General features: G+C 39.0%; 1 protein-coding gene across 1 annotated transcript in view; it reads right to left on the reverse strand.

Annotated features, from left to right (window-relative positions):
• OSBPL11 (oxysterol binding protein like 11) overlaps positions 1-13,808 on the reverse strand; it is a 69,762-nt gene that overhangs the window by 48,461 nt on the left and 7,493 nt on the right. The window contains exons 3-6 of the mRNA XM_063602553.1: positions 8,694-8,762; positions 5,652-5,827; positions 4,747-4,826; positions 1,976-2,152 (exon numbers count right to left, since the gene is read on the reverse strand). Of these exons, the coding sequence (XP_063458623.1) occupies positions 1,976-2,152; positions 4,747-4,826; positions 5,652-5,827; positions 8,694-8,762 (502 nt within the window). The remainder of the gene's footprint in view (positions 1-1,975; positions 2,153-4,746; positions 4,827-5,651; positions 5,828-8,693; positions 8,763-13,808) is intronic.

The following is a 13,808-nucleotide window of genomic DNA, read 5'->3' on the forward strand; positions in this document are numbered from 1 at the left end:
AACCCACTAGTGGTCACTGTATTCTTTACCTGCCATGAACTCACAGGAAAAAAAAAAAAAAGCCAATTTACTGAAGAATGTCCTTGTAAAGCAGTAAAAATAATTAAATTTACTACATCTTGACTCAACTACACATTTAAAAAATTCTCTATATAAAAAGTGGGAAGTACATATAAAGCACTTCTGTTGCATACCAATACACAGAGGTTGCCTAGAGAAAAAGCACCTCTGTGACTGACTTGTAAGCTGATTAGCTGTTTTTTTTTTTTTTTTTTCCTGTGGACTACTATTCAGATGTGAAAGAATGACAGAAAGAAACCTTGGAGATTCAGGTTTGGGGAATGAGGTAGATATTTTCTCAAGATTGAATAAAATGAGGTTATCAATTAAAAAAAGACAGTATTTGTTACCAATTACAAAATTTGAGCTTTAAAATGAAAATCAGAATTTCGGACAACCACCTGGTATATCTGACAGCTTCCCAATACTTTTCTGATGACACTGGGGATGTTAATAAATATGAATTTTACTCACTGTATAATAATAAAATGGATCAATATTTGCAAGATATGCATAACTCTGTAAACTAATATCTCCAAAATGACTAATGCATGCCTGCACAGTGTTACAAAATCATGGACAGGTTAAAGATCCATTCAAAGTGCAGGACAGACCAATGGATTTTCATGTAACAAAATACAAAAAGTTCACCGATATATATTAGATTCCACACGGCATCTAACATTTAAGAAACTATCAGTTGTCAAGTTTTGGTATAGTAACAAAGAATAGCCACAATTATATAAAAAGGCTATTACATGTTCCTCTTTTTTCCAAACACATTATCTGTGAATGGCCAAATTTTCATCCTGTAGTTCAACTAAAACAACATACTACAGTAGATTGAATACAGAAACAGATATGAGAATTCTGTTGTGTTCTGTAATATATATATTCTATATGTTCTATACATATATTTGGAACTTAATATTTAGAACTTAACAAACTGCGTGTTTTATTAACTAGAATTATTTGGTACACAGTTTAAAAGAAAGAAATGGTGATATAAGGCAACATCAAAGATTTAATGATTCTATATGTTTGAAATGTTCTCTATATGTATATCCATTTCTATATATACATATATCAGTTATATATATATAAGTTTTTTGTTTTGTTTTGTTTTGTTTTGTTTTAGAGACAGGTCTTACTATGTTGCCCAGGCTGGTCTCGAACTCCTGGGCTCAGGCGATCCTCCTGTCTCAGCCTCCCAAAGTGCTGGAATTACAGGGATAAGACACCACGACCTACCACTGTTTGTTTTTTTATTTTTTGAGACAGGGTTTCACTCTGCTACCCAGGCTGGAGTGCTGTGGCATAATCATAAATCACTGCAACCTCAAACTCCCAGGCTTAAGGAGTTCTCCCACCTCAGCCACTACAGTAGCTGGTACGACAGGTGCACACCACCACCCCCAGCTAAAATTTAAAAAAAAATTTTCTTTTAGAGACGGGGTCTGACTTTGTTGCCCAGGCTGGTCTCAAACTCCTGGGCTCCAGAAATCCTCCTACCTTGGCTTCCCAAAGTGCTGAGATTACAGGCTTGAGCCATCATGCCTGGCCTATATCAGTTTGTTTTTTTAAAGAATCACTTGTTTGGCTATACAGTCTTCCCACTAGGCTTAATTACCCTTTTGATCATAAAATTTACATAAAAGGAGTCTGTACTTTTACTTGAGAATTGAAAGATACACACTTTTGAAAAATGACCACGTACCTAGTACGTGACAGACATGAGGAAACTTAGGACACTATATATTAAGGGAATGTTTACAACTTAAAAATTATCTCAGCATACTAGATAGGAAACAATGAAGGCCCTTAAAGACACAAACAGTATTTAAGTTTTTTTGTGACAAAACCAAGCAGGTAAAATCATTTTGTGCATTTTAACTTGACTTTAATTCATACTTACTTCTCTGACTTCCACAAGATGGTCTGGAGGTAAATTAGTTCTTTTGCTCACTGATTGCAGTTTGGAATGTCCAACATTAAAAAAAGAAATGGCATTTTGACTTGGTCTCCTCTGCGATATAGGAGAATTACCACTAGATGCAAGTGAGAAGCTCCGTGACTTCAGAGGAGGATTATTCTGTTAGACAAAGAAAATCATTCCTTTTGTTTTCTTCTTTAATTTAGGATTTCTAACCATCAAACTACCATACACTTAAGATTTACATATGAGCAGCGTTTAAAATTAAATTAACTTCAGAATTGACTATGAGAACATTTCCAAAGATAAAATCTGAGATACTCAAAGTTTAAGCATTTTACATATCCCAAAGGAAACTGGTAATTTATTTAGAAAATTATTTTCCAGCTTTGTGCTGTCAAAAAATATTCTTTCACATTTTATAAATATTAGAATAACAAGAAGTTTCTAATTTCAGATTTTTTAAACACCATGAATTTTTTTTTTTTTCTTTTTGAGACTGAGTCTCACACTGTCACCCAGGCTGGAGTGCAGTGGCGTGATCTTGGCTCACTGCAACCTCTGCTTCACAAATTCATGCGATTCCCCTGCCTCAGCCTCCTGAGTAGCTGGGATTACAGGCATGCACCACCATGCCCAGTTAATTTTTGTATGTTTAGTAGAGACAGGGTTTTGCCATGCTGGCCAGGCTGGTCTTGAACTCCTGATCTCAGGTGATCTGCCCACCTCAGCTTCCCGAAGTGCTGGGATTATAGGCGTGAGCCACTGCGCCCGGCCTTAAACACCATGATTAACACAGAAAATGCACTCAGCAATATAATACATTTCCTAATGTAACATGCCAAGTATCCTTTGATACAAACTAGTACTTTCTCACTGACAATGACTAGAACCTTGCAGTATGAGAAAAGCTGTTGTGTTGGATATCCTGAAGACTAGGTTTTAGGCCGAAATTACAAACAGTTTTTAAAAATTCACTTCTGGGGGAAACCACCAGGAAGAACGATTAAAAAAAAAAATAGTAAAAGCCAAGTTATCACCTAGGTATGAAATCCTTTAAATATGCTGCCCATATATTAATTTTTAGACATCTCTAACCTCAGATTTCAAGTAATGAGACTCTCCTTTCACCTTGAAAAATATTTTTAAAAACACTCCAAAGAAGATATACAAATGACTAACCAATAAGCACACGAAAAGGTGCTCAACATGATTAGTCATTAGCAAAATGAAATCAAAACCACAATAAGACTCCACTTCATATCCACTAAGATAACCATAATAATTTTTTTAAAGGACAATAACAAGTGTCGGCAAGGATGTACAGAAATTAGAACTCTCGCTGGGCGTGGTGGCTCACACTTGTAATCCCAGCACTTTGGGAGACTGAGGCAGGTGGATTGCCTGAGCTCAAGAGTTCGAGACCAGCCTGGCCAACATGGCGAAACCCCGTCTCTACTAAAAATACAAAAAATTAGCCGGGCGTGGTGGCAGGTGCCTGTAGTCCTAGCTACTTGGGAGGCTGTGGCAGGAGAATTGCTTAAACTCGGGAGGCGGTGGTTGCGGTGAGCTGATATCGTGCCACTGCACTCCAGCCTGGGTAACAGAGTGAGACTCCATCTCAAAAAAAAAAAAGAAATTAAAAAAAGAAATTAGAACTCTCATATATTGTTGATGGGAATGTAAAAAAGTGTGGCCGCTTTGGAAAACAGTTTGGCAGTTCCTCAAAAAGTTAAACATAGAACTATCATGTGATCCAGCAATTCCACTCCCAGACACTAGAGAAATGAAATCATATGTTCACATAAAAACTTGAACACTTATAATGTTATTCATTAAAATAATGAATGTTTTCATTATGAAAACTTGAAAGTGTTCATGGCAGCATTATTCATAATGCCTACAAAATGAAAATAACCCAATGTCCACCAATTGATGGATTAAAAAAGTAGTATATCTATACAATAAAATATTACTCAGTCTTAAAAAAGGAATAAAGGAATAAAGTACTGCTACATGCAACAACACGGATGAACCTTGAAAACATGCTAAATGAAAGACACCAGATACAACAAACCCCATATTATATGGTTCAATTTACATAAAATGCCCAGAATAGACAAATCCATGGAATAGAAAATAGAGTTTGCTAGGGGATTGGGAAGGAGAGAACAGGGAGTGACTGCTAGTGGCTCCGGATTTTTTATTTTTTTTGTGGGAGAGATGACAATGTTCTGAAATTAGAAAGCTGCAATTTGGCCAGGTGCGGTGGCTCACACCTGTAATTCCAGCACTTTGGGAAGCCAAGGTGGGCGGATCACTTCAGGTCAGGAGTTCGAGGCCAGCCTGGCCAACATTTTTAGTAAAGAAACAACTTTTTTTAGTAAAGAAACCTGTCTTGACTAAAAGTACAAAAATAAGCTGGGTGTGGTGGTGTGTGCCTGTAGTCCCAGCTACTTGGGAGGCTGAGACAGGAAAATCACTTGAACCCGGGAGGCAGAGGTTGCAGTGAGACAAGATTGCGCCACTGCACTCTAGCCTGGGCCACAGAGAGAGACTCCGTCTCAAAAAAAAAAGAAAGTTACAATGGTTGAACCACCTTGTGAATATACTAAAAACCACAGGATTATACGTATATACTTTAAAAGGGTGAATTTTACGGTATGTGAATAGTATCTCAATTTTAAAAGGCAAAAAATAAAAAAATTCCTTCCTCATTTTTGTATATTAATATTGTATATAAATCTACATACCTTTCCAATAGCTTCAGTATGATGCTGTGTACATATCTGAAGTCTGCTAACCCAGTGCTGTCGCTCTTTTGCATCTGTAGCTGTTAAAAGAATGTAAAAATTATTTTATATTTATTTATTCTGGAACACAATTAATCGCCTACAGTATGAAGATCAGATCACTGAAAAGCAGATACTGGTCTTACTCTCACTAGAGCAAACTTCCCTGACTGGAGGGAGGCAGGAAAGAGGCCAAAGCACCAACCTTGTTAGGGAACACAGTAGCTGGATGTAGTTACTTCATTAACAGGATAAATTACATGCAGTGAGGTGAGGATGAGAGACTGACATGTTGTAACTCATAAAAATAGGTTCTTATTTAAAGAAATAACCCCTTAATTATTTGATGTATAATCAATACTTTCAGATCTGCAGGAGCACGCTCACTTAGGATTACCATTATAGTTTGTGTATTCATTAAATAAAAAACTTCTACACAAATTAAATTTATCTTAACAGAAGTTATACGTTATTTTAATGAATGACATTATAATAAATCCCAATAATGTACATTAGTTACTGAAAACTGCAAAAAGGGCACGTAAACTAAACCAAGTAAAGGGGTGAAATACATAAAAAATATCACTTAAAGTCTATGTTTCTAGATTTTCAGTAATCAGAGTTTCACCTACACAGTTTTTCAGAGGGGCCAGTCCTAAACAAACATACATTGTCCCACTTGAAAACAGTTACTTATTACAAAAGATTTCATAAATTCTCAAAGCAGTTCCAAGGTTCAGAATATTGTATTTACATCACTGATGTCAGCAGTTTCTATTTCCAAAGCCCATATGAAAGCATGTAAGACACCAACTTCTCAAAAAAAGAAGAAAATCACAGTATTAATTCTCATATTTTGGTCATACCTCTGAGTTTATATTGTTCCCCACTGGCAGCGTTTACAGTGAAGGTGTGAGAATCCTCATCACTGGGTGATATTACAGCTCCTGCAAGCTGCAAAGTTCCTCTAGGTTTCTGATTTCTAGACTGTTCATTCACAAAGTACTCCAACAGCCCAGCTTCATTGTTTAAAACAAAAAACCTGTAATGATTTTTTAAAATCCATAATTTGTAAACATTTTCCCTCAGCAAACTAAAGCAAAGCAAACTTCAATCACTTACACATTTCAGAGTTTTGCTCTTAAAAATAAAATTTAAAAGCATTTCAAGAGGTACCTGGAAACACTACACTGAATTTTCCAGCAGTGAAGATTACTAAAAATCGAATGAGTTAGGCCAGGCGCAGTGGCTCACGCCTCTAATCCCAGCACTTTGGGAGGCAGAGGCGAGCGGATCACCTGAGGTCAGGAGTTCGAGATCAGCCTGGCCAACATGGTGAAACCCCATCTCTACTAAAAATACAAAATTAGCCAGGTGTGGTGGTGCATGCCTGTAATCCCAGCTACTCGGGAGGCTGAGGCAGGAAAATCGCTTGAATCTGGAAGGCAGGGGTTGCATTGCACTGAGATCGAGCCACTGCACTCCAGCCTGGGCAAAAAGAGCAAAACTCCGTCTCAAAAAAAAAAAAAAAAAAAAAAAAAAATTGAATGAGTTTAATAAAAGATATACTAAACTCCTTCAGCTGAGGGAGAGGCATTTATTAAGTAAGAGGCCTATCAGTTAATGCACAAAAGGAAGCAAAGATACCGTATCCTTTCAGAGATAGATTTTTCCCCAGAATTCATTAACAGAGGGTAAACTGCCAATGGACAAATGGTAGTGAAAATTTTTCTTTAAAATTCACCGGAAATAAATCAAAATATGAGCTCTGAGGTTAAGGCAAGATATACTAGGCAAGATATGCATTGTGATTTAAGAATTAGTGAAATATACAACAAGAATAACGGTAAAAAAGATTTTGTGAATGAATCATTAAATAAGTCAAAACTAAAGATTACTTCTCCTGTTTAAAAATGAAAAAGCTGCAATTGGAGATGCTGAAACATAAGGACCTTGAAACTAAATGATGAAATGCTGATACACTCTGGAAAAGAATTTGATGAAATACTAATACACTTTGGAAAAAAAAATTCTGATTTGGTTCTAGATTAACTACTTTCAAAAATACATTTCAGAAATTCCAATTTAAGTAGTGTAATAATTTTTTTTTTTTTTTTTTTGAGATGGAGTCGTGCTCTGTTGCCCAGGCTGGAGTGCAGTGGCACCACCCTGGCTCACTGCAACCTCTGCCTCCCAGGTTCAAGCAATTCTCATGCCTCAGCTCCCAAGTACCTGGGATTACAGGCGCCCACGACCATGCCCAGCTAATTTTTGTATTTTTCGTAGAGATGGAGTTTTGCCATGTTGGCCAGACTGATCTCGAACTCCTGAACTCAGGCGATCCTCCCGCCTCGGCCTCCCAAAGTGCTTGGATTACAGGTGTGAGTCACCTCATCTGGCCCCTTTTTAAAAAAGGAACGCTAGGCCAGACACGGTGGCACAAACCTGTAATCCCAGCACTTTGGGAGGCCAAGGCGGGTGGACTGCCTGAGCTTAGGAGTTTGAGACCAGGCTGGGCAACACAGTGAAACCCCGTCTCTACTAAAATACAAAAAACTAGCTGGGCGAGGTGGCGTGCACCTGTAATCCCAGCTACTTGGGAGGCTGAGACAGAAGAATCACATGAACCCTGGAGGCAGAGGTTGCGGTGAGCTGAGATTGCACCACTACACTGCAGCCTAGGTGACAGAGTGAGACTCCATCTCAAAAAAAAAAAAAAAAAGTAACTCTAAAAAGGGCTGGATGAGTTGAGATTGCTTGAATCCAGGAGTTCGAGACCAGTCTGGCCAACATGGCAAAACCCTGTCTTTACAAAAAAAAATACAGAAATTAGCCGGGTGTGGTGGTGCATGCCTGTAGCTCCAGCTACTTAGGAGGCTGGGGCAGGAGGATGATTTCAGCCCGAGGTGGAGGTTACAGTGAGCTGAGATCATGCCACTATACTCCAGCCTGGGCAACAGAGCAAGACCCTGTCTCAAAAATAATTAATTAATTAATATAAAATAAAAAGTAACTCTAAAAAGTTTTAAACTTTTAAAATTCATGTTGGGTGGCCAGGTGTGGTGGCTCACGCCTGCGATCCCTGCACTTTGGGAGGCCAAGACAGGTAGATCACCTGAAGTCAGGAATTCGAGACCAGCCTGACCAACATGGTGAAACCCCGTCTCTATTAAAAATACAAAAATTAGCTGGGTGTGGTGGCGCATGCCTGTAATTCCAGCTACTCAGGAGGCTGAGACAGAAGAATCACTTGAACCCCGGAGGCGGAGGTTACAGTGAGCCGAGATCACGCCATTGCACTCCAGCTGGGTGACAGAGCGAGACTCCGTCTCAAAAAAAAAAAAAAAAATCATGTTTGGGTTTGGAGAAGTCTGGCATTCTACGTCAGCCTGTTCTATAATAGAACTTGGTAGACAATTTGATCCCGTTTAATATGCCTGCCCCACAACTACAATTCTATAAAGTATTTGAGATAGCTGGTTTTCCTGCTTCCTGACAGCTTGTGTGACCCTTGGCTGGTTACTTAACCTCTTCAAGATCCCAGAGAAGCTGTGAATCTGGCATAAGATGGGAACCTAACACAAATGTGTTTGCTGTCTCCAAACCCCTATTTCTCTTCCCCTAAGAACCTAACTTCTGCAAGTATACAATGCCCAAGCTAGGTAACAAGTGATTCTAATCCTCATTTAATAGTAACATCTGAGGCATTTAGAGGCTGCTACTTGGACAGATGTCAACTTTTCCCACCCTCTAAGAAGAAGTCACCAAACTTTTAGAAGCTGTGGGAAATCCTTCTCTAAAAGGTTTCCCAGCCATGTCTGTCTAAAGTAATATCAAAATATAAAAGTATTGGGCCCTATTCCTGGTCTCTTAGGAGAGACTGATGTGACACAAATAATCACACTTACCTGTATTGCCACCCAGTGACAAGGTTGGTATACTTCATTAAATAGCCATACACATTTTCCATGTGATCACTGTTTCAAAACGAAAAAGCCAAAGTTAGTAAAAATTAGAAGAAATCCCAGGAGGATAATGGTACAATTTTCAAAATAGCTGCAGATACATATATGCTCTATAAATGCCTCAAATTTTATTGAGAAGTAAAATGTATAGGTCAACAGAGGCATTTAATCTCCCAAATTTCATATCTATAGGACTTCATCAATTTCCTCAAAACAAGTACAATACCTCATAAATTATATATTATTATAAATATTCCAAATGTAAAATCATTATACAAATATAAAATTACATAAACATAAAACAAATATACTATAAGTATTATATTATAAATGGGATGGCCGGGCACAGTGGCTCAAACCTGTAATCCCAGCACTTTGGGAGGCCAAGGCAGGAGGATCACTTGAGGTCAGGAGTTCAAGACCAGCCTGGTCAACATGGCGAAACCCCATCTCTACTAAAAATACAAAAATTCATCGGGCATGGTGGTGTGTGCCTGTAGTCCCAGCTACTTGGGAGGCTGAGGCAGGAGAATCACTTGAACCCAGGAGGTGGAGGCTGCACTGAGCTGAGATCTCACTACTGCACTCCAGCCTGGGCAACAGAGTGAGACTCCGTCTCCAAAAAAAAAAAAAAAAAAAAAAGGGCTGAGTGCAGTGGCTCACACATGTAATCCCAACACTTTGGGAGATCAAGATAGGGGGATCACTTGAACCCAGGAGTTTGAAACCAGACTGGGCAACATAATGAGACACTGTCTCTCTTTATTAAATACGTAAAATAAATAAATAAGAATAATAAATAAAGCCCACAACTAGAGGAAAGAATTCTTCTGTAGAAATACAGCCACTTGGGTTTCTGCTAGAGTTCTTATACTTCCGGCCCAGGTCACAATCAAGTTGTTTATTTCAGTTATTTTGAGATACATTGCTTAGAAAAGCAGAGAGCTATATTTTTTGTTTGGCTCCCCTATCTTCCCCAGGCTTCAGGCTTAAGCAGCTCTTTGAGGCCATAGAAAACCCAATGCCCCAGACTCTGTCTCAAAAAAATTCCCTAAAGAGCTCCTCCTCTGTTTTAGGTACTTAGTACACAGCTCAGCTTCCTGAAAAACTTATTCTTGGCCGGGCATGGCAGCTCACGCCTGTAATCCCAGCACTTTTGGAGGCCGGGGCAGGTGGATCACCTAAGGTCAGGAGTTCGAGACCAGCCTGGCCAACATGGTGAAACTCCATCTCAACAAAAAATACAAAAAATTAGCTAGGCGTGGTGGCACGCGCCTGTAATCCCAGCTACTTGTGAGGCTGAGGCAGGAGAATCGCTTGAACCCAGGAGGCAGAGGTTACAGTGAGCCGAGACTGCACCACTGCACTCCAACCCGGGTGGCAGAGTGAGACTCCATCATAAACAAAAACAAAAATAAAAAAACAGAAAAACTTACTCTTTCTCCATTCTGTCCAGTTGCTCCATAATCTGAATATTTGCTTACATTCTGCATCAATCCATAAGAGGTTTGAGGTAGTATACAACCTAAATATTTTCTCAAAGTGCCAAGATATTTCATAATTCGCCATTTTGGGAACTACTCTTTAATCTAGGTTCTCTACACCAAGCTTTCATTACTAAATAAATGTCAAGTCATAGCCATTAGCATGTAATAAAAAATATCACAACTGAATTACAGTTCAATTCCTCTGGTTTTAAGACTGTATGTATTCTTCAAATGTATGTGAACTATGGGGCAAAACCTTCTTAAAACCTTATATATACTTACCTATACCTGAGAAAAACAAAATTTTTATTTCAAAGCAATAAACAAAATACATCATCTTTAGTCACTACTCTCATATTACTGAAGGTACTCCCCATTTTGGTCATATCTAATTATCTATATCAGTCATTTAACAGCTCAAGTGACCCTCCTACCTCAGCATCTGAGTAGCTGCAACTATAGGAACGTACAACCATGCCCAGTTAATTTTTAATTATTTTTGTGGGGATGGGGGGGTCTCACTATGTTGCCTAGGCTGCTCTCAAACTCCTGGGCTCAAGCGATCTTTCCACTTTGGCTTCCTAAAGTGTTGGGATTACAGGCATGAGCCACAAATTTTTTAAAGTGTACAATTTCAGTAACATCAATCGCTAAAAAGATCCCACGTGTATCTTTTTTTTTTTTTTTTAATTGCGACAGAGTCTCGCTCTTTTGCCTAGGCTGGAGTGCAGTGGTGTGATCTCAGCTCACTGCAACCTTCGCCTCGGGCTCATGCGATTTTTCTGCCTCTGCCTGCCAAGTAGCTGGGACTACAGGCACCTGCTACCATGCCCACCTAATTTTTGTATTTTTAGTAGAGATGGAGTTTTGTAAAGATGGGTTGGCCAGGCTGGTCTCAAACTCCTAGCCTCAAGTGATCAGCCTGCCTCAGCCTCCCAAAGTGCTGGGATTACAGGTATGAGCCACTGTACCTGGCTCTAAGTGTATCTTCATATTTCACATCATAGTAATGTTCTGTTTAATTTTCTAATGTTATTAATATTTTGTTGATTCATATATCTAAAGAGTTAGCTTTCTGAAAACAAAACAAAACAAAACTATAAGGATATTGACACGGTTTATTTGGTAGTAGCATAAAGTTAGTTTCAAAAGAGCCAGAAATTCAAGTAAGTAAACTGCTGGCTTATTTTTATTATATAAAACAGCTGTCTCCAGGTTACAAAGAACCAACCTGAAAACATCCTATTCTTTGGAACAGCTGGTTGCGATGTCCCTCCCTCATTCTTCCCCTTTTCCATGTATCCCAAGAAATAGCCACTATCGAAGGCAACCAGCTGGTGTGGAACAACTGTGCCATCTGGTGGTCAGCATAAAAAGTGCTCTGTGACTGAACATCTGATTCACGCTTTCTTTTCTTCTACTGTCTTATAATTGAGTTACTACACAGTATCTCTAACTCTCATGCTTTATTCCTATCTAAAATGTGTGAATTTTCAGGGCCTGGTGTAGTGCCTCATGCCTGTAATCTCAACAATTTGGGAGGCCAAGGTGGGACAATTCCTTGAGTCCAGGAGTTTGAGACCAGCCTGGGCAACATAGGGAGACCCACCCCATCTCTAAAAACAGTAAATAAAATAAAATGTGCAAATTTTTATAGAATATTTTTAATGTGTGTCTGTTAATATGAATAAAATCTAGCTACTGAAGTGGGAACATACCACATATCTGATTATATTATACTATTTTGTGTTCTATAAAATAGAAGTGATGGTCCAAAACAGACTAATACACTAAAAAATAAGCTATGATAAAGTTAATTTCTTCTTCAGTCCTCCAAAAACTTCACTGCTCAAGAAACTGGGTATATTTCTGATCTTTTAAACTTGTTAACATTTAATTGGGATTAGTAGTGGAAGCTGATAGTCTATAAAAATAACTGATTAAACTTTGCTAAGTGGCTTTATTATATTGTGTTTAGTTTGATACTCATTTTCTCTTAAATATCTTAAAAATAACTGCTTCAATTCTTTAATCTCCATTACTATAACATACACATTTCTTTTTTTTTTTTTTTGAGATGGAGTCTCGCTCTGTCACCCAGGCTGGAGAGCAGTGGTGCGATCTTGGCTCACTACAACCTCCGCCTGCTGTGTTCAAGTGATTCTCCTGCCTCAGCCTCCCGAGTAGCTGGGATTACAGGTGCGTGTGTGCCACCATGCCTGGCTACTTTTTCTATTTGTAGTAGAGATGGGGTTTCATCATGTTGGTCAGGCTGGTCTCGAACTCCTGACCTCGTGATCCGCCTGCCTTGGCTTCCCAAAGTGCTGGGATTACAGGCGTGAGCCACCGTGCCCGGCAATATACTTATTTCTCAACCTTTCTTTATCAGACTTAAGATAGATAAAAGTTTTTAAAATTAAGCTACCTTTTAAACAGTTTCAAATCCTTTCAACTCAAAACAATTACTCAATACCTACTAAAGCACAGCACTCTGAAAAACCATTGAAAAGCATAAGAAAATAAAAAAGGCAATAACTAATAAGTCTCCATCTCAAATCTATAATCTAATCTAAGAGAAATATATCTCCTTGAAGAAAAAGGCAGTAACATGGGTTCCTGCTACTGGAAAAGACACACAATGGGACTACATTTGCAGTTGCCATACAAATAAAAAAGGCATTAAACAAATACAGAGGATTCAGTAGTGAGTGAGAAGGCTGAAATGACTAGATTTGATGACTGATTAGATGTGAAGTGAGACAGAAAGAATGAAAGTGAGAGAGAAAGGACAAGAGCAACACTCAGATTTCCAGCTGGAACAACTGGGTGGATAACTAATGCCTTCACTGAGATAGGGATCGCAGAGAAATTTTGGATTTGTTCCAACTTAAGATGTTAAATTTAATGAACCTGCAGGACTATACAGGGAGATATCCAGTAAGGCAGCATGATTAGGGCTTGGTAGTCATCAGCATATAAGCATATAACTGGTATTTGAAGTTACAGCAGTAAATAAGGTCACTCAGGAAGTATTACGAAATGGCAAGAGATGGGCAGGGTCTAAGAGAGATCTCTAAGGAAAAGTTCTAAGGGCAAGGGGAATACAGAGAAGAAATCAGGAACAACTGAGTAGTGGAAAGAAAACTAGGAGTATGGAAAGACAGAAACCAGAGAAAGTGTTTCAAGATAAGTCTGTGGTCAAGAATATTCAATGGACAGGTGCCTTCACTCACACCTGTAATCCCAGCACTTTGGGAGGATCACTTGAGCCAGGAGTTTGAGACCAGCCTGGGCATCACAGTGAGATCCTGTCTCTACAAAAAAAATTAAAAATTAGCCAGGCAGGGTGGCACACACCTGTAATCCCAGCTACTCAGGACACTGAGATGGGAGGATTGCTTGAGCCCAGGAAGTGGAGGCTGCAGGGAGCTGCAATCGTGCCATTGCACTCCAGCCTGGGAAACAGAGCAAGACTCTGTCTCAGGCCAGGCACAGTGGCTCATGCCTATAATCCCAGCACTTTGGGAGGCTGAGGTGGGTGGATCACTTGAGGTCAGGAGTTCAAGACCAG

The sequence above is a fragment of the Pan paniscus genome, chromosome 2 (genome assembly GCF_029289425.2).
Source record: "Pan paniscus chromosome 2, NHGRI_mPanPan1-v2.0_pri, whole genome shotgun sequence".
Lineage (NCBI taxonomy): Eukaryota > Metazoa > Chordata > Mammalia > Primates > Hominidae > Pan > Pan paniscus.